This window comes from Sus scrofa, chromosome 2 (assembly GCF_054392235.1).
Source record: "Sus scrofa isolate SSC_HxYL_T2T_F1_AM1 chromosome 2, Sscrofa_HxYL_maternal_Yorkshire_Landrace_v2.0, whole genome shotgun sequence".
Lineage (NCBI taxonomy): Eukaryota > Metazoa > Chordata > Mammalia > Artiodactyla > Suidae > Sus > Sus scrofa.
The window spans coordinates 140,878,374-140,897,878 of record NC_139384.1 but is presented as its reverse complement, the minus strand read 5'-3'; the positions used below and the strand labels follow the sequence as shown (position 1 = coordinate 140,897,878).

General features: G+C 42.8%; 1 protein-coding gene across 8 annotated transcripts in view; it reads right to left on the bottom strand.

The window, feature by feature from the left end:
* MEGF10 (multiple EGF like domains 10) overlaps positions 1-19,505 on the bottom strand; it is a 174,152-nt gene that overhangs the window by 24,807 nt on the left and 129,840 nt on the right. For all 8 annotated transcript variants that reach the window (XM_021084704.2, XM_085014442.1, XM_085014441.1 and 5 more), the window contains exons 10-14: positions 18,299-18,473; positions 16,887-17,007; positions 15,707-15,870; positions 13,351-13,453; positions 545-691 (exon numbers count right to left, since the gene is read on the bottom strand). In XM_021084704.2, coding sequence (XP_020940363.2) covers positions 545-691; positions 13,351-13,453; positions 15,707-15,870; positions 16,887-17,007; positions 18,299-18,473 — 710 coding nt within the window. The remainder of the gene's footprint in view (positions 1-544; positions 692-13,350; positions 13,454-15,706; positions 15,871-16,886; positions 17,008-18,298; positions 18,474-19,505) is intronic.

Sequence of the window (19,505 nt, the reverse complement as noted above, 5' to 3'; positions counted from 1 at the left end):
TTTCTTGATTACTCTCCCTAAAAGATTTCTTGAAATGTTACGGATTGCTCCCTAATTCAAAAAGTCTCCTGACCAGTGTCAACAGCCCCCATTTTCAATACCACAAGCCTACTTTCCCCAGAGCACTGGCTTTCAGACTACCACAGGATGCATGCTTTGCCGCAAGGTTTGGCTGATGTTGACTTCTGGTAATTGAGGTAAGACCAATGCCAAAATAGCTGAATAAAATATTCACAGGTCAGTGGATTTCTGGAACACCATTTGCAAGGTTTAAGGCAGGACTGAGAAACCGATGGCGCTGCCAGAGAGGCAATAAAATCATTACAGAGAAGAAAGAGCTAATGCCCCATCTGTCAGGTGAGTCCCAAAGGTTGGAAAGAATGAAGCCTTTGGGGCAGGGCTATGGAGGGAGGACAGCTCTGCCAAGAACAGAATGACCTATGATGCTCTCCCTGCCCTCAAGGGCAACAGAACTGTGAATTGAGGGGCAGAACAGGGGATCTGAGAAGGGAAGATGGAAGCTGTCCCCTAAAGAGACACTTACTCCGCTGACAGGTGGTGCCTCGGAACCCCGGTGCACACTCACAGATGCCGTCATCCGGGGAGCACGAAGCCCCGTTTTTACAGTAGCAGGGCAGGGAGCAGTTGGGGCCCCAGCGACCCTCAGCACACACGCTGTCACAATGGACACCTGAAACAAGGCACAAGGGCGAGGCTGAGTGACAGTTCGTGAGGGTGGGCATCTGGAATGCTAAGTGAGAAACCAGGACCAAGGTCATGGTCTCAAAACTGACTGACTCCGGGCAGCAGTGGGCAGGGATGCTATGAGGTTTAAAGTCCACTTATACACATCAGTACATCATCATATGTTATATCATATATCATATCATCTTAGCATTAAAATAATCCCAGCACTATTTTCTATGGCTCATGAAGAAGGGATAAAATTTCTTTGTTTTATTGATTTTTCTTCCTTAGGAGGAGAGAGCAGAGAAGAAGCCCAAGGGTTCTGTCTATGGAAGGCAAAATTCATCAAAAATACTGTATCATGGAGCCCTTAGTGACTTCCTCTCTCTCCCACTCTGTTTTTATAGAGAAATAGAGCAAAAAAAGATAGGGTGAAGCAAAAGGTGGTTAAATTGTTTACACAAAGAAAATCTTCCCCCGAAGCACACAAATAAACACAATCTTAAAATATTTTGAAAATACATTGTGTAAGACAGAAAAATATACAAATCTGTGCCACCAAATTCATCTTTAAACATTTAATCTGCCCTGAGGCAGATGCGGGCAGAATATCACAAATGATGTTACTTATAGCTGTAATCCCTAGCTGTCTGAGCTAGGGATTATTATGGATCCATATGCAGGTGTTTAACTCTCAATCTGGAAAGACAGAAACTTCAGAGTTGGTCATGAGTGAACAAATGCCTAAAGGAAACACAAAGAAATTCCAAAGCTGAAAAAAAAAAAAAAACAACCACTAGGTTTTATTTGAAGTAAATGGAAGTCTCTTTTGTCAATTCGTATTCAAAATACCATAGGGGCCTCTTTCTTCTAAGTCAGAATACTTCCCAACTCAAAGAAATGCTCTTTGCATTGAGAGGCAATAAGAATGAGTTATAATTAGTACTGCTGGCCTCAGACCCAGTGAAAACACAGGAAGAACAAGCACGCTTCCACTCGGAGGATTCCAGCACACAAACCCTACAGGGCCCCAAAGAGGCTGACAAGGCCATGGGTTGTATTACAGTTTTTGCTCCTAAACTGATTAGGAGAAAAGTTACCGTGGCCTGAACCTTCACACAGAAGCAGCCCCAACCCATAACGTGAACCTTGCTAATGGGTGGGCAGTTGTTTCTACTGAAATAACTCCTCTTTTGATTGTCTCTGCTTTTCTCCATCTGAAAGTCTCCCACACACTACAGGCAGTAAAGCAGGCATGAGAGAGCAGAGACCTCATTGTGTCTCCCTTGAACTGACAACACACTGTTATTTTAGCTTGGACTGCTGGCTGAAGAAAGGCGATCAGGCCTGTTCGAAGCCAATGGGGGTTTAAGTGTTCCCCAGAGAGTCAAATACAGCATTTTGGCCTGCCATGCTTTTTTTTTTTTTTTTTTTTTTTTTTTTTCTTGAGTTCACACATATTCGATCTTTTTCTCCAAACCTCTTTTGAAAAATTGAGATGAAATTGCAAATTCTATGTCCCCAAAAGTGACAAAGCAGCCACAGTGTCTTATCTGGTGTTTTGATTCTGAGCTCTCCTAAGCAGAAACACCAAATCAGTTGAGCAGTGCATTACTTTCCAAAGGAGGCTGCAAACCTAAAGGCTGTTCTGCAAAGTGGAGAGACATGCCCATAAAGGTAACCTGCCATGGGCTTCACTCTCTCTTCAAGTTCAGGTCCTGAGCTCTGATCATGAGCCAGGACACCTATTTAACAGCAGCTAAAATGCGACAGCTGCTTCCGAGATCCAGACAACCCTGGCCGTTTTGGTCTGGAGCTACTCGGGCAAATCCCACTGAGGATTCCATAGAAGTGGAAGCTGAGGGACTATCTGGTTAATCTGAAAACCATCCTGAAAAAAATAAGTCCTGAGTTTTGACCATGTTTTGTGGGGTGGGGTTTGGGGGAGGCAGATACTCATCCATCTCTGATGATTTAGTTTGTTAACTTCTTACCAAATCTCTACATTACACTTAACGAATGCAGTGAAGATGGAATGGAATATATTTCAGATTGAAAAGTATATGCTACCTTTTCACATTAGAGATGATCATGATTGATGTATTAATTAGCACATTCTCAATCAGAGCAGGTTAAGAAAAATGACTCCAGGGCAGATTGGCAAATCAGAATAAAGTGATCCTTTATTTCTCATCTGTTTCCTCTTCTCTAATAGGTTTGTCCAGCTGATTAGCATAACTACCAGTTACAATCAACTTTATCGAGTAATTTTCACAAAAGTAACAAGGTCCCCAGTAGAGCAATGAGATTCATTGCAAAGATAACCTGGTTTCACATGATTTATCCATCATTTCATTTCCAGAGTCACAGGGAATTGCAGAGATCATCTATCAGACCTTCTGTCCCCAATCATAGGAGCATATATCAACAGAAACAAGCTTATTTTTAAATAATGTTTATTTTAGAACTGCAAAGGAGTCTTTCCTTGTGAAGTAAATTATAACAATTCTATTATCACTGCCCCCTAAAAATTCAGTTCCTTTTCTTTTTCTCTGTCATGAGTAAAAGTGAGTCATCGTTTTGCAGATATTAATCTATCCTTTTGCAGATATAAATCTATTTGAAGACACATATAAAGCATGTCTCCGTCACAGGGCAACTCCAAGAAAAGGAATGAAGCTGTGTTTTTTCCTCTTGCTGCACCATTTCCTCCTACTGCTACTCCTCCCCTTTGGGCCTCTGTGCCCTCCTCTATCATCTCTAACTTCATCTAATAGTCAGAAAAGGCTAAGGCAAATTTATTACTGCCGAGGCATTATCTTCTATAGAAAAATATTAATATTTTAAGAGAACATACATGTTAAGAGCCTAAGAAGTAAATCTCTAATTGTGGAATTTCAGGCAGTGAGGCTCATGCAGAGCGATATTGGGATAAATGCTTCTCTAGGTAACACCTGGTATATGGCCGACTATGTGACCTCTGTATTAGGCTAACCTCACAGTGAATATTTCTCCAGGATAAGGAATTCTAAGTTTGCTTTAACCATTTTTTTTGGGGGGTGGGGGGGCTGTGTGTTGTGTGTGTGTATACTCCTTAATTATTTCCAATGATCTCATCCTACTCTTTGCTAACCTTGCTGAAGTCCTATATTTTTGTTTCCTTGCTTGTCAAGGACAGAAAAGAGAATTCCATTCAATAAACATTTAAGAGGTCTCAAACGCTTGCTTGCTGATGAGAAGTTCCCTAAGAGCTCCATTTCCAGAGTAGTAATGGCCTTGGAAGAGGCCCGACCACCAAGCCTGGGGATCGTGGACAAGGGAGGAGAGAGCTTGTGAAGGTGGAGGAGGGGACCAGGTTAACAGAATGGTGGGTGCAAGGTTTAGGCCCTCAGAAGGGTGTGTCTACCCTTCAGAAGACCTAAGCGTGGAGGACTGCTGGAATTGGTGCTGGGAAAAGCTAGAAAGGCATCTGGGCTGCCAGACAGTGGTTACATAAAAAGAGTGGCCATTAGCAGGAGTGGCATTGTTGGATCACATGGCAACTTTATATTTCATTCTTTGAGGAACTTCCATACTGTTTTCCATAGTGGCTATGCCAATTTACATTCCCACCAAGAGTGTAAGAGGGTTCCTTTTTCTCCACACCCTCTCCAGCATTTGCAATTTGCAGACTTTTTAATGGTGGCCACTCTGACTATGTATGAAGTGATACCTTGTTGTACTTTTGATTTGCATTTCTCTAATAATTAGCAACAACGAACATCTTTTTATGTGCCTATTGGCCATCCGTATGAAGAATGACAAGGTCTTGAGCTAAATCAGTGGCACGTGGGATGCAGGGGAAGCTGAATTTCAGAGAAGTACAGGAGAGAGAGCACATGAAAGACCACCCCCTTCCAGACTCCATCCAGGCTAATATGAATTCTAGCCCTTCCCATAAGGGAGAGAGAGTGCCTGCTTTTGTTCACTGTGGTGTTTAGCACATGGATGGTGTAAATAAATGTCTGTCGGATGAGTAGTTAAGCCCAGTTCCTCTTTCCAACATGACGGTCTTGACCATTTTCCAACTGGATGGGGCAACTCAATCATTCTTTGCTTCTTTGAAGAAATGGTGAGAAGACTACTCAAACAAGGAAACCCAACATATTTATATTCTGTGTACCTAACACGAGAACCCTACCCAGCTAAGAGGATGGAAATGTCTCCCCCACTTAGTTGGGATGAGACATACTTTGATGAGCTCAGGTCTGTGTTTTTAAAGGTTAGCCCAGATTATAATGCAATGGAAGAATAATGGGACCAGTTGAGGAAATTCTTTTGGAGTGTCTATCAAAGTAAAGATAAAGGTTTTAAAATGAATTACTTTAGGAAACAACTTCCTACAATATTTGGAAGAAGGGACAAAACATGTAGGGGATATCTTTAAATTGCAGCATTCTCTGGTTCGGTGGAAGCATTTTTTTCCCTGATAAATGTTCGAACGCTGATAAGGAGATCTGTGAGGGACTGTTTTTGCCAGGACTGAGGACAAAGAGCTCTTTGATAGCCTTTACAAGTTGCTAGGCAATGGCTGAGGGATCATGATAAACTTCAGCTAAGCAGCTCTAAAGAAATGTTCTTGCATTTAATGCCTGATGCATTATGCCTGCAGCCTCCACACGAAATCGGCATTCACTAGGCATTTGTGATTGTCTGAATGCAGTAAATAAGTCATCCGAGGTGTCATTCTTTTCCCTCGCAGAGATCTAACCCAAACTCCTCATCTTGCTTAATTGTTTATATTCCTGATGCCAGGATCACAATGTGTGAAGCACTAGTGAATGAAGGAAATGATTTTGATTTGATGTCTTGTTACCGAGCAACGAGCTACTAAACATCTATGAGAGCAAAGGAGTGAGATGGGTTCATAATCACTGGGCCTCGTCATTGTAAGAGAGAGGAACTCAAGTCTTTAGTCATCACGTTGTTCTGCCTTTCTAATCCTCTGGACACTGAAGCAGAGGCATACCGCGGTGTGGAGGCATTACTCCCTGGCATATCCATCTCAACCCACACAGGCTCAGCCCTGAGAAATGTGAGCCTCTTTCTGCAGCCAGGAGCTGGTGCCATCTCATCTCCCTGTTCCCAGCAAGGACTCTGTGGCTGCCTATAACACGGAGACCCTCAGCAAATGGTTGTTAAATCAAATTTTTCTCTTTGGATATTATAAATGTTTTTTTTTTTTTTGGATACTATAAATGTTAAAGGTCCATTAAAAATCACCTGCTTTATACAGTCACCAAAGTTGAAAAAAATCTTGATAAATAGATAATATACACTAGAGATGTTTGCCTTTGCGACAGCGACACAAAACACCAGAGAACATGGCTTGCCTTTGTCCAGGCCAAGATAAAACCAAACAGAACAGAATGCTGGGCAGATGGGGGGATCTGGAAGGTTGGCTTGTTCTGCAGCCTTGCTTTTGGGAACACAAGCCCTCCCTGGCACCCTCACTTTAGGGCATCCACGTTCTGCTTTTAAATCACCCCCAAGACCACATGACAGACAGACATATGCTTGTGTGGATACGGTCCAGTCCCGCTGCCTCCTGCTCCCAATAGCCTGAAGGGTCAGAGATCGAGTCATTTGCACTTGTAACTGGGTGAAGTGCACATTGATTAAAACTCACATGCACTTGAATTTGCACTTCTGCGTCATTAGACAGAGCAAGGTAGGTCTGCTCTGTGACAATTCAGGCATCACAGATCAGTACCCAAAATAGCAGCTCACTTATTCGGCTGGGCTGGTCAAACTTGGTATATGGGGGAAACCAGAAAGGGTGGCTGTCCTTCTGGAGAGGGGCTGGGACCCCTGCAGGCCTGGTTCTGCTTGCCAGGAACACTGGAGAAGCTGGCTTCCTCTCATGAACCTGCCTGTAGCTTTTCCACCTCTAATGCCCCCTCCCTGGCTGGGCTCAGAGGCGCACCCCACTTCTCTTCCTACTCTCCCTCCCCCTCCTCACCATGATACCCTGCCTTGCTAGTCCCACTCTCTTTCCTAATAATCCTAGAGGTTGATTTGGTATCTTCATCTCTTTTCTCTCAGTTTAGCATTTAGCTTTTTCATTCGGGTAGGACTGTATTGCTAAGGCTCCTCTAGTCTTTTGCCACTGGCTCTGAGGCTTTCTGTCCACCAAAATGCCCCTCTGGACCCTGACCTCATCTATGACTAGAGTAGCAAGGCCGAGCAGAGGCCAGCCACTGCAATTCTCAGGGCAACTTTTATTTTAATTTTTTTTTTCTTTTTATGGCCACTCTTATGGCAGAGCTGCAGCTACCTGCCTAGAAACAGCCACAGCAATGCTGGATCCAAGCAGTATCGGTGACCTACACAGCAGCTTGCAGCAACACCGGATTCTTAACCCATTAAGCAAGGCCAGGGATCAAACCCACATTCTCACAAAAGCATCATCAGATCTTTAACCTGCTGAGCTGCTAACAGGAACTACCGCAACTTTTAAAATAACACACAGGGCCACCAAGTAGGGTCATACAGGTTGTACACTACACAAAAACCTTTGGCTAAAGGGCTAAGGCAGAGCAGAAATCCAGCTCCTTGCATTTTACCGCCAAGAAGCACACCCTGAGGGATTTCTGAACCTTTGCCAACTTTGCACAAAAGGTGCTTTATGGGCCTGCAACGGCTCCCTCCTCCTCCTCATCCACTCTCCAGACTGTCATTCAGTAGGTGTGAAGAAGGGACCAGAAACATACAAGTGAAAGGTGAGAACATCCCAGGTGAGGATGATCTTAGCCAGGGTTAGAAACCAAGCTGAAGACTGCAACACGCTTCCAGACAGCTGGAATAAAATCTTGATTAGCTGTAACACTAAGGCAAGAGGTGATCTGGCTGACTGAAGGCAGAGCAGGAAGGAAGGAAAAACAAAACAATAGCACGTGTCTCCTGTTTTTGGAGAATATGCCACAAAGCATATCTCTCCACTACTCTGAACACACACACACCCCTAATTATATTTCACTGACACCTGAAATTTCAGAACAATGATTTTGGAAAGTCAGTCTCATTTTAATGGTGTGTGTGTATGTGTGTGTGTGTATGTGTGTGGGGGGGGCAGAGGCATTGGAGAAGGACCGACACAGCCTATACCTTGATGGTATTTCATTTTCCCCCATTTTTAAAACCACAATCTGCCTCTATTTGATAAAGTAATCTATTGGTTAAATATACCAATAAACTAAGGTTTTAATTAATAATATACAATAAAGTGCATGTCTGTTCTTTTGAAAAATGGTGCATTTCTCTGGGAAAAAGCTTCTGGGATGTCAGATTCAACTTTTATTAGGGCTCATATTTAGCAGCACATTTTAAAGACTTCTTTTATGACTAGGTAAAATAGGACTGTCAATTATAGTGGAAATAAATAAGCGTCTCATTTCCTTTAAGAGAGAAGGACTGTCAAACATTGGAAAAGAGGGTGACGTTATGAGGATGGCTGATGAGCCCCAGGTAAGAAACCAAGCTGATGTGCTCCGTATATCATGCAGTGCCTGACTGCCTCAACGTGGCCTCTTCTTAAAGAGGGAGAAAGCTCTCTTGACTCTTACTTCTGGCTCCATGCTCTTAGGCCTGATCATCTCCCCCACGGTGTCCTCAAGGGTGAGCCTTGTGGGGGCCGCTACACACCTTGATGACTTGGTCACAGGAAGAATACAGGTCCCTGTGTTAAATTTCACTGATTCCTTTATAAAAGCCTCACTGTCACCCCACACGCTGCCACCCTGTCCAGCGATTCTCAACATTTCAGCCAGAGCAAACTCCACAATGAAACGGGTGGGAAACAGAATCAGTTACTGGCTTCTCTGGACTTAGGCTATTTATTTTGCTCCAAACCTGGTATCTGAACCAAAACCAAAGCTTTCTTTATATTGAGAAAGGTCCTTATGAGGTATTTACTCAAAACAAGTTTGTGAAGAAAAATTATGAGCCTACCCAGTGTTGACAATGAAATGATGCTCTAGGTATCTCTTTCTTTTTTTTTTTTTTTTAGAAAAATAAGCCAGTTCTTGGAGTTCCCATCATGGCTCAGTGGTTCACAAACCCGACTAGTATCCATGAGGACATGGGTTCAGTCCCTGGCCCCACACAGTGGGTTAAGGATCCGGCATTGCTGTGAGCTGTAGTGTAGGTCTCAGATGTGGCTTGGATCTTGCATTGCTGTGGCTGTGGGGTAGGCTGGCAGCTACAGCTCCAATTCAACCCCGAGCCTGGGAACCTCCATATGACATGGGTGTGGCCCTAAAAAGACAAAAGACAAAAAAAAAAAAAAGAAGAAAAAGAAAAGAAAAATAAGCCAGTCCTTGATCCAACTGCAGGGGGTTTTCAAAACTTTAGGATCTTTCTTTTCTCCTATATACATGTATATATGTGCTTATACAAGTATGTTCTGTGAGTGTGATGGATGATCTCTCTTAAAAAACATTCCCGGTAGCCTTAGATACTTACTGACCAACACCTACACAGAAGATCCAGAGAAATAAAGACATTGGAGCCATGAAGCGAAGCGGTAGATGGCGGGCAAAAAGTAAGAGAACAAATGAAGCAGCAAAACTTCTTCCCCTTTGGAGAAGTAGACCAGTCACAGATGGACAGAGGATTACAAGATTATGTTGTGTGAAAAGCCACTGCATTCCCGCAGGAGCTCCACAGGTCTAAGGCTAGATGGGATCATTTGTCTTACCCCATGACCCAGACTGTGGAATGCAACTAACACATTTTCTGGCTGGCTTCAGGCCAAATCATATCTCCTGCTTTTCTCGTGTACACTAGAGCAGCCCCTTCACAGGCTGGTTCTAAAGCATCAAAGCAGGTGGATACTTGAGCCATGACTGGTGTGTTCAGGAACAGCTCACATTTCCTCTATATTCATAGGACAAAAGAAGATGTGGTGTAGCATGGCCCAAAACAAACAATGTGGCTTCTTGCTTAGGAGAGTTCTGAATTTGCCAGGGGGTTCAAAATGCCATTTGATTCACTGTGGTCATCGAGAACTTAGTACTGGCCACTCCATTTGAGCCCTCTAAGAACCCTTGTGAAGTCCAAAAAAATTTGGTTTAATCCCTGGAGTGGCGTCGTTTTAACACTTAGTAATTGAGAGCTAAACAGAAACAGGGGAACGTGGAATTTCATATTGTGAAGGCAGAGTTATCTCAGCCTTTCCAAGTCAAGAAGGAACTAAAGGGCTAGGAAGTCCTTGTTTCTCTGGGTAGATTCAAGTGACAGAAAAGAAAGTCTATTATACCAGGTTTGATCTGTTTCTCAAGGTAGCTCTCAGACACTGGAAATCAACCACATGACAGTTTGTTTCAGTTTCCTCTTATCAGAAGCCAAAGAAGCTTTCAACAAATTCCAAGGGCCGAGAGACACCACTGTAGAGATTACTGATGGCACCCTGTGTCCAAGGATGTGAAGACTTTGTTAAGCCAACAATATTCCTCTCCTGAATCTATAGATTCAATCCTCTTTAAATTTCTACCTTGTTTCTTTGCAGGAATTAACATGCTGATCCAAAAAGTCATATGGAAATTCAAGGGACCCAGGATAGTTGAACAGTCTTGAATAAGAAGACCAAAGTTGGAAGACCCACACTTCCCAATTTTAAAACTTTCTACAAGGCTATAGCAATCAAAGCTATATGTTACTGACATTAAGATAGACATGTATATCAATGGAAGAGAACTGGGAGTCTAGAAAGTAAAAGCTCTCATATTTATGGTCAGTTGATTTCTGACAAGGGTATCAAGATAATACAGTGGGGGGGGGAAGAATGGTTTTCTCATCAAATGGTGCTGTGACAACAGGATATTGACATCCAAATGAATGAACCTGGACCTTTACCTCACATCATACATAAAAACAAACCTGAAATGGACCAAAGACCTAAATGCAAAAGATAAAATTACAAAATGCTTAGAAGAATATACAGGCCTAAATCTCTGTGATCTTGAATTAAGCAGTGGTTTCTTAGATTTGGCACCAAAAGTACAAGCAACAAAGGAAAAAAATAGATGAACTGAACTTAATCAAAATAAATACTTTTCTGTGGCAAAGATATCATCAAGAAAGTGAAAAAATTACCCAAAGAAAGAAAATATCTGCAAAGTATATATCTGATAAGGGGACATAGAACTGAAATACATGACGAAATATTACGACTCAATAATAAAAAGACAAATAACCCAAGTTAAAAAATGAGCCAAGTATCTGAATAGACATTCCTACAAAGGAGATAAACAGATGGCCAATAAACACATGAAAAGATGTTCAACGTCATTATTTACTGAGAGAATGCAAATCAAAAACACAATGAGGCAAGATTTCACACCCATTAGGAGGGCTATACCCAAAAAGACAGATAATAACAAGTGTATGAAAATATAGAAACCTCATACTTTGCTGGTAGGAATGTAAGTTACCACACAATTCGGCAATTACATCGCTAAGTGTGTACCAAAAATATATACATCTACATAAGAACTTGTACATAAAATATTCATGCCAGCATTTTTGATAATAGTCAAAAAGGTGGAAACGACCCAAATGTCTATCACCTGGTGACTTGGTAAATAAAATGAGGTCTATTCATACAATGGACTATTATCTGAAGGTCAAAAGGAATGAAGTACTGATACATGCTCCAATATGGATAAACTTTATAAACACATGCCAGGAGAAGGATGCCAGTTACAAAACACTGCATATTATATGAATCTGTACAATATCTAGAATAGGCAAATTTACAGAAGTAATGTAGATTAGTGGTTGTCCATAGTAGAGAGAAGCGGAGGGGGGGGGTGTGTTGGGGATAAATGGAGGACTGCTAATGAGTAGTAACGGGGTTGGGGGGGCAATGAATATCTTCTAAAATTGATAATGATGATGGCTGTACAATTCTTCGAATACACGAAAACCACTGAACTGTATGCTTTAAATAGGTGAATTCTATGATATGTGAATCTGTCTATATATCTACCTCTCTACTACCTAACTACAAAGAGGTTGCTAGTTGTCAGCACTGATCACCACGGTCCTTTCATATAATTATCAGAAGTCTAATCTATGCAGAAAGTAAATCTCAGTAACTGCCTTCTCCCTCATCACTTTCTGGACTAAGTCTGTACATGGCAGTAGAATGCAACAGGTAAGAGAGCTGGCTACGTGGTGGGACAGCATTGGTGCAAATCCCACCTCTCATGTTTACTGACTCCGGGTCTTAGGCAAACTTCTCTTTGCCTAAGTGTCCTCCTCTGTGAAAAGAAGAAAATAATCATTTCTGCTGTGAACCTGTAGTAAGCACTCAATAAGGATTACTTTTGTGTGCGCCTTTGCTAAAAGGTAAGACCATGCCATGATTTCCTAAAGAGGACACCTCTGGTATGGAGGCAGGAGGTTCTCCTCTGAAAGATCCATCTGCCGACAAGATGAACTATCAACGAAGAGAATATTTGGCTTGTTATCACCCATTGTTTTTATAGAGGACAAGCAGAAAAACCGTTTGGGGGCATAACGAAGCATCCTAAACATGGTAACAGCTCTGTCTTACAAAATCTCCCTCTCTTCTCTGAACATATACCCAAATATATTTAGATAAAAATACAACACATACAAACACACACACACAAATGCTTTCTAATGAGAAGATAATTTTAAAAGAAAGTTTTGGTTCATTTATCTACCTCTAATCCAGTCTTCGGTTTAGCAGAATTTCACTCTAAGGTTGCACATCAACAACTAACATTTCAATTTACTTATGGAAGAAATATTCATCAATAGATTCAGTTCATTCTTCCCACTGTCCAATAAATTTCTTATTGCATTCCTATTAGTCATTTTTCTTAATAAGCATTTAAAATTCTATTTTTTGGCTTCTTTTGTCTCTTAGAATACACTTGATGTGTCAAACAGAAAAGCAAGATCTCGATTTGCTTGGGCAATTTAGTGCCATATCCCAAGTCTGAATATCATGAGGAAAAACATGCTGCTTCTTCTAAGACTACTGTTAGTTTGATAAACCCCCTGGCTGAAACCATGAAGCCATATAAATAAGGAGAAACTTCCACCTTGAGATTAGAAAATTGGCACTCAATCATATTATGGATTTTTATCATTTAAGTCATAAAAATGTTTATAATAATGTCCTTACATTGTTGTAAAAAATACTTCTAGTAATAAATACTTTAACATCTGGATATTAACCACATTACCATGTAATATTTTTGCCTCACTGAGGCAAACTTAGTTATTGTCTTATGGTTTATATCAGTTATTCTTTCCTCAATGCTCAAAAATATCAGAGATCTTGCTAAACTCTTCACAGCAATTTACATTTTCCCCCTCATATTGGCCTAAATTCTGATAACTCGGGCCTTTCCTGAAGCTCAAGAGTACTGCTTCTGCACGATTCAACAAAAATTCATCCCTGGATTACACATTAATTAGGCCTGGCAGTAATATTTCTTGGGTCAAATATGTCAGCTTATTGGAGACGTGCCCATATTTTCATTTTTTTCTGAAAAGTTGATCTGTGTTTTTCTGAAGTAGCAAGGAACAGTGCAAGGTGCAAATTGGCTCATTTTCCATTTCAAGAAGTGTGCCCTCAGCTCTCACCTGACCATCCGGGGAGGCAGCGGCAATGGCCTGTGGTGGGGTGGCAGCCGTCCGCATGGCTGCAGTCACAGCGCTCGGCACAGTGCAGCCCGTACGTGCCATCCTGCATGGAAGACAGCAGTGAGTGATGGGACAAAAGGGACCTTGACCAACCGTTTCAGAAACAGCATCTTCCCCTCCCAAAACACACTGCCGTCATCTCTTCCCATGTCTTCTTGCTCCCAAAATATAGGCTGCAGGAGGTCAGTGTTTTCAGATTGCTCAAACCTAAGGTTATGTCTAGCATATGAATGGTAAAACCAACTATACCATTATGCTGATGTCCATATATGCAAATATATGTAAACATGCCAATTAACTAAAAAGAATCTTTCTTATCATAAGCCACAACTCATAAAAATATCTTTCTCTTCCTGAAGATTTTTTTAAGATATGTTCAGTGTTCCCTACAAGGCATTCTTTTTTTTTCCCCATTGGGGTATAACTGACAGACATTGTGTTAACTTCAGGTGTAAGACATAATAATTTGATATTTGTGTATGTTGTGAAACAACTGCCACAGAAGGTCTAGTTAACATCAGTCATCATACATAGTTACAGAATCTTTTTCTCCTACAAGGCCTTCTATTCATTAGTGAAAAGGGAAGGCCTTGACCCACATAAAGAAGATCTAAAATTTTTAAAAACAACTGCATTAAGATCATTTCCATAAATTGCCAATGAGATAGACAGAACTATAAGGGAACAGCAAAGTCTTTTGTTACTTCTCCTAATTAACATCCTCCTTTCTGTGATGGCATCTAAACAACACAGACTAGTCTGATTCATCCTCATGGGAGAGGATGGAGCATGTGTTGGCACCGCCCCCCTTCTCTCCCAGACCTTCGTGTGTTCTTTCACAGGCACATCCGCGTTGGTGGTCCAGCGGAGATGAGACTCTTCACGGACGTGATCATTTAGTTTGTGGGAAAGGAATGAAAGCCCTGCATTTACAAGCCCTGCTCTTTCCTGCCAGGTCCTGATGCACGGAGGGAAGGCACTGCAAACCTCTCACACCACCAAACCCTAAGAGAAGCAGGGGCTGCAAAATCACCCAGAGGTACCTGGAACTGGTGTTAGGCAGGTAGTGGGTATTAGACGGCATCATCATTTGTCTAGTACTTATTAAAATCAAATATTAAAAAAATTGTCGGCTCTGGTATTGATTCTTTGGGCTTCTAGGATTTAGCTTCGCCACAGTAGGATCACTAAACCATCTTCAGCCTTCACGGATTTACTAACACATCTAATAATATTTTTAAAAAACGACAAGATAGTGCCAGGGGCTTTGTTTTGTCTACACTCAGACTGGGAGTGAAAGGTGATCTTTGAGCCCATGTCAGAGCTCTGATGATCTGTTCACGGCTGGATGACCTAAGGCAAAGCTAACGTAGCTTGGTCCTGGATTTGGAGGGCATGGAATAGCCCTGGCGGGATGCTCTCTAGCTGGGAAATGGGTTGCACTTAATGAGGAGGAAGCCCAGAGAGAATAGAGCTCCGTGGAAGGCCCCCCGGAGGGGTCCATTTCAGAGGGCCAAGGTGTCACCTCGCCATCAGATGATCCCCCAGAGGCAGAGAGCATACCCTGCTGGGAGCATGATTAATGGCTCGGAAGAAAAGAACCATAACGGGGACAAAGAGCCATAGCAAAGAGACGGCCCAGAGCTGGAGAGAAAGAAAGTGAATAGACTCTACTATAGGATGCACTTGCCCACTGCCCCTCTGCTGGCCTGCAACAGAGTGACACGGTGCAGGGCTCTGATGACTGAGTGTCTCCAAAGCAGGTCAGGGGGAAGGAAGTCAGCACTGAGCCATGAAATCTATAGAGGTTCATATGACTCCAGAGATAATTTCTGTTAAAAGACGGCTGTTTCGCAACCTTTCACTATCTCAGTGTGCATTTCTGTGACACCATCACCACCCTCAATTAAGGCTCTGCCACTTGTCACCCCAAAGGCTGGAGGATTTCCATTATAATGGAAACACAGTATTTGGAGGGTTGACAGACATACACTGGGTGTTTGTCAAAGGATGTTGACTGGCTACCTTGAAGATGTGGGAATATTAGGACAGAGATAATAGAGGGGAGTGGGGGGAATGGTGCAGAGAGGAAGGAAGGGGTTCTCCCAAAGCTGCATAACTAAGGTCCACACCTATCCCTTTTCTTAGCCTATATCCAATCTGAGTTCAAATACCTCATTTCTTGTAGTAGTTACTATGGTTTGGTTCACACTCAGGCACTTCAAATCAAGAAATCTGCAAAAATGAGCTCACCCTCTGGCATCATCTCCTCCCAGCCCTCCTAGTTGGGTCCTACCTGGCAGGGAAATTCACATTTCTCCCCACGCCATCCAGGTGCACAGGTGCAGGTCCCGTCCAGGGTGTTGCAGGCTCCGCCGTTGAGGCACTGGCATGTTAAGTTACAGCCGAAGCCCCACGTGCCGCTGGGACAGCTGATGGAGCAGTCCACCCCATGCCAGCCTGCCACAACAAGAGCGCCAGGGCATGTGAGCAAACAAAGACAGCAGGGCATTCAGCTGAGTCTTTCCAAGCCATGCTTGCCTTTAGAAACATCTTGGTGGTGTAGGCTGGGCCCCTCTCCCAGCTCAGGGAGCCCTGGCTCTGGCCACATAATGCCTCCATCAGAGGTGAACTAAGGCACCTGCACGGCCATCAAGGAGGCCAACACTGAGAAGCACTACTGAGCTTGTGGGGGAAGAGAGAGGGAGTGGGGGCACCTCTAACTTGTAGCCATGATGCACATGGCGGGATGCTGAGCTTCGTGCAGGTCAGGAAAGGGAAAGAGTTGAATAGGGGAAGGTAAGTTTGTGATTGAAAGAACAACCACATCTTTATTTTTCTTTCATTTATTTTTTTGTCCTTTTAGGGCCATAACCACAGCATATGGAGGTTCCCAGGCTAGGGGTTGAATCGGAGCCATAGCAGCTGGCCTATGCCACAGCAAGACCAGATCCAAGCTCACAGCAACACCGGATCCTTAATCCACTGAGCAAGGCGAGGGATCAAACCTGCGTCCTCATGGTTGCTAGTCAGGTTCGTTACCACTGAGCCATGATGGGAACTCCAGTACAAACCTCTTTTTAAAGCAGGACCCTATTAACTGGAAGAATGAATATCCAGAATCCTGGCTGCTGCAGCAGCTATGGATAAACACACTCTGGGTCCCACAGGCAATTGGTGCTTGGCTGCCTTTCTTGTCAGGACTCCAGGCCAATCAACTGAGGGGCACGGATGGAGATCTGCTGGCTCACTCTTCCTCGGAGCACAGAGACTCACAGCGACTTGAGAGATTATCTCATATAAGCCTCTCCCCTTGACTCACAAAAGCAGGAGAGCCCCCCTTGGGGAAGGGGCTTTCTGAGTTCAGGCAGCATATTTGAGCACAGCTGGAGCTAGAATCCTAGGCAAGGTTTCTCTCCTGTGCCTTTGGGAGCGAACAGGACCAGGATCAGATAAAGACTCATTCCCCTACTCACCTGCCTTGCAAGTACAAGACCCATCCACAGGAGAGCACATGGCATCATTTTTACAGCCGCAGAGAGAAGAACAGTTTACCCCATAGGTTCCCAGAGAGCATGGAGTAGAGCAGTCGATTCCCTAGACAGGCACAAATGGGAAAATGCATGCGCGCTTACCACTTGAAATCAGGCCAACACAAATAAACAAAAATATATCTTGGCCATGCTAATTACACTCCCTCTCTAATTTTAACACATTGTATTTTCAAGAGCTGTTATAATGTCAACACTATACTAATTTTACAGATTCAAGGGCAAGTCTAGCAGGCCTATATTTAGGAGAGAGTATTGAATGAGATCCCAAAGAGCCTGCCTTCATCAGTTTTCCTTCAAGGCAACCATAAAACCTTCTGTCCTTACTCAGACCACTAGATATTGAACAATAAACCATAGCTGTAAAGTTACTGTCGATAAATAAATAAACATAAATGTGAACTATACATTAAACCCTAGCCTTCTTTGTATAATATGCAGTATGATTAGTGGGTGAGGCAAAGGAACAGAACACACTCAGCCAGCAGCATGATTCGATTTATTATCTGACAGGGAGCGTTAAACCTAGAAGTTGGTTACCAAAGGTGACTGGAGGTTACCTCCTTTAAAAACAGCAGGGACTCTTAAGACAAGGCTAATTCAAGGGCTCAGCTGAAGACCTGTGATACGGGTTAGAAAACCCTGTAAAGATCTCAGCTCTGAGACTTTATGGCCCACTTGTTCTATAGTATGTGCTCTGGAAGAACCATCAACGTTCCTGACAGTTTAATGTTCTCTTTAAAATGGGAGAAAATAAATCAACAACAACACATTTTCCCTTAAAACAAAAATTCCTAATCTGCACCTAAAAAATTTGGGGAGCTAGGCAAAAATTCTGCTCTCCCAGCTTACAGACACATTTGTAAGGTAGAGATTCTCAAAGGGACTGAAAAATTTACATACTACTAATCACTGGATGTAAATACATAATAAATGATAACTTTATATAGCATGTGCCTTCAAATTGCATGGAATTAAAACAGAAACTGTTGACAATAATCCATAACCTACTTGGAAAAGTAATTTTTTGTTGCCTATAAAACAGGATAAAATAATTGTATCAGGAATAATTAAAACACATCCTACTTCATGACCTACATTAATTAGATTTTTAAATATTAACACCACTTTATAGTTTCAGCAGCTTGCCTGGTCACCATTCTAAGGTAATTACTTATATCGCTTATCATTACTTTTCTCTTTATTTTCTTTCCTCTTAGTGATGTGATTGACTTTTAGCACGGTCATTGTACTTCAGAAAAGGTCACATAAACCATGGCATCGATGTGCTCCAAGTTATACCTCCATCTTCTCCTTCCAGAGCCCAAGTCACTCACTTTGAATCCTGGGGCACAGGTGCACTTTCCTGTCACACTGTCACAGTCAGCCCCATTTTGGCAGCTGCAGATCTGTTGGCAGGCTTCCCCGTAGAATCCAGGAGAACATGTCTCATTACAGTAGAGGCCCGACCAGCCTGGCTTGCAGGCACACTCTCCAGACATGGGGTGACAGCTGAGAGACATGGATGAAAGACGCAAGTCACTCTCGGGTAAACATGACACCCAAGGCCTGTGCAAATGGTGCTTTAGCCATGATCACTAAATGTGTGGGTAATTCCATGCACAATCATTTAAACTTCATTCCCAGACTTGGTATGATTGACTTAATTGGCTGAAACTGGATTGGCACCATAGATACGTTGTATGAAATCAGCATCATGCTCTAACAGGATGACTCTCACAACTGTGTCCTTTTGGCCAAGACTCATTTTAATTTTTGTAAAGCGAAAGCATTCATTTGGTAAGAGATCAATTCGATGAGAATATCTAAAGAACGCCATCCAGTCAACAACAGCGAGTCACTTAACCAGGATGACGCCCAAGGGGCTCTAGAAGCAGTGTCCTTTTCAGCCTGTTTCTTCTCTCAGTGCCCCATACCTGGTGGTGGAACAGCTGTCTCTACCTGAAACAGCAGCCACATTGATGGGCTAGGCAGCCAGCTGTCGCTCCATAGCAAATGGACACATCAGCTGCGCTAAGAGGCACGTGTTTGCGTGGCTCACACAACAGAGTGCTCTGTATCACTCAAAACACATGTGCTTCTTGCCAAAGGAAAATCTGAACAATCAAACTCGCTCTGCTCACAACTGCAAGACTGCTGAAGATGATCTTCCTCCCCTGATGGAGATAAAACCCTCCCCAACTCGGGCCAACAACAAAACCCACTGTCTCATCTAGACATTTGCTAAGTGACCTCGCACCAGGACTATCTGTAGATTGTCTGCAGAGAGCTGTGATGTGGAAGGAATGGAGACTGGGGCCATAAATCCCAGTTCTCTCAATACTTGGTTAACATTAGTGAAAGCACATAACCTCCCTGGGCTTAACGTCCTAATCCATCAAGTGACAACAGCCACACCCCATAATCTCATGTCCTACCTATCTTTTTCTTAAAACATTTGTGGGTTGGATCATTGGTTACTCATTTTTAGAAAATTATTTAAATATACTTTTGGGCCTGTGCTGTAACTAAGAGCCCAGAAGC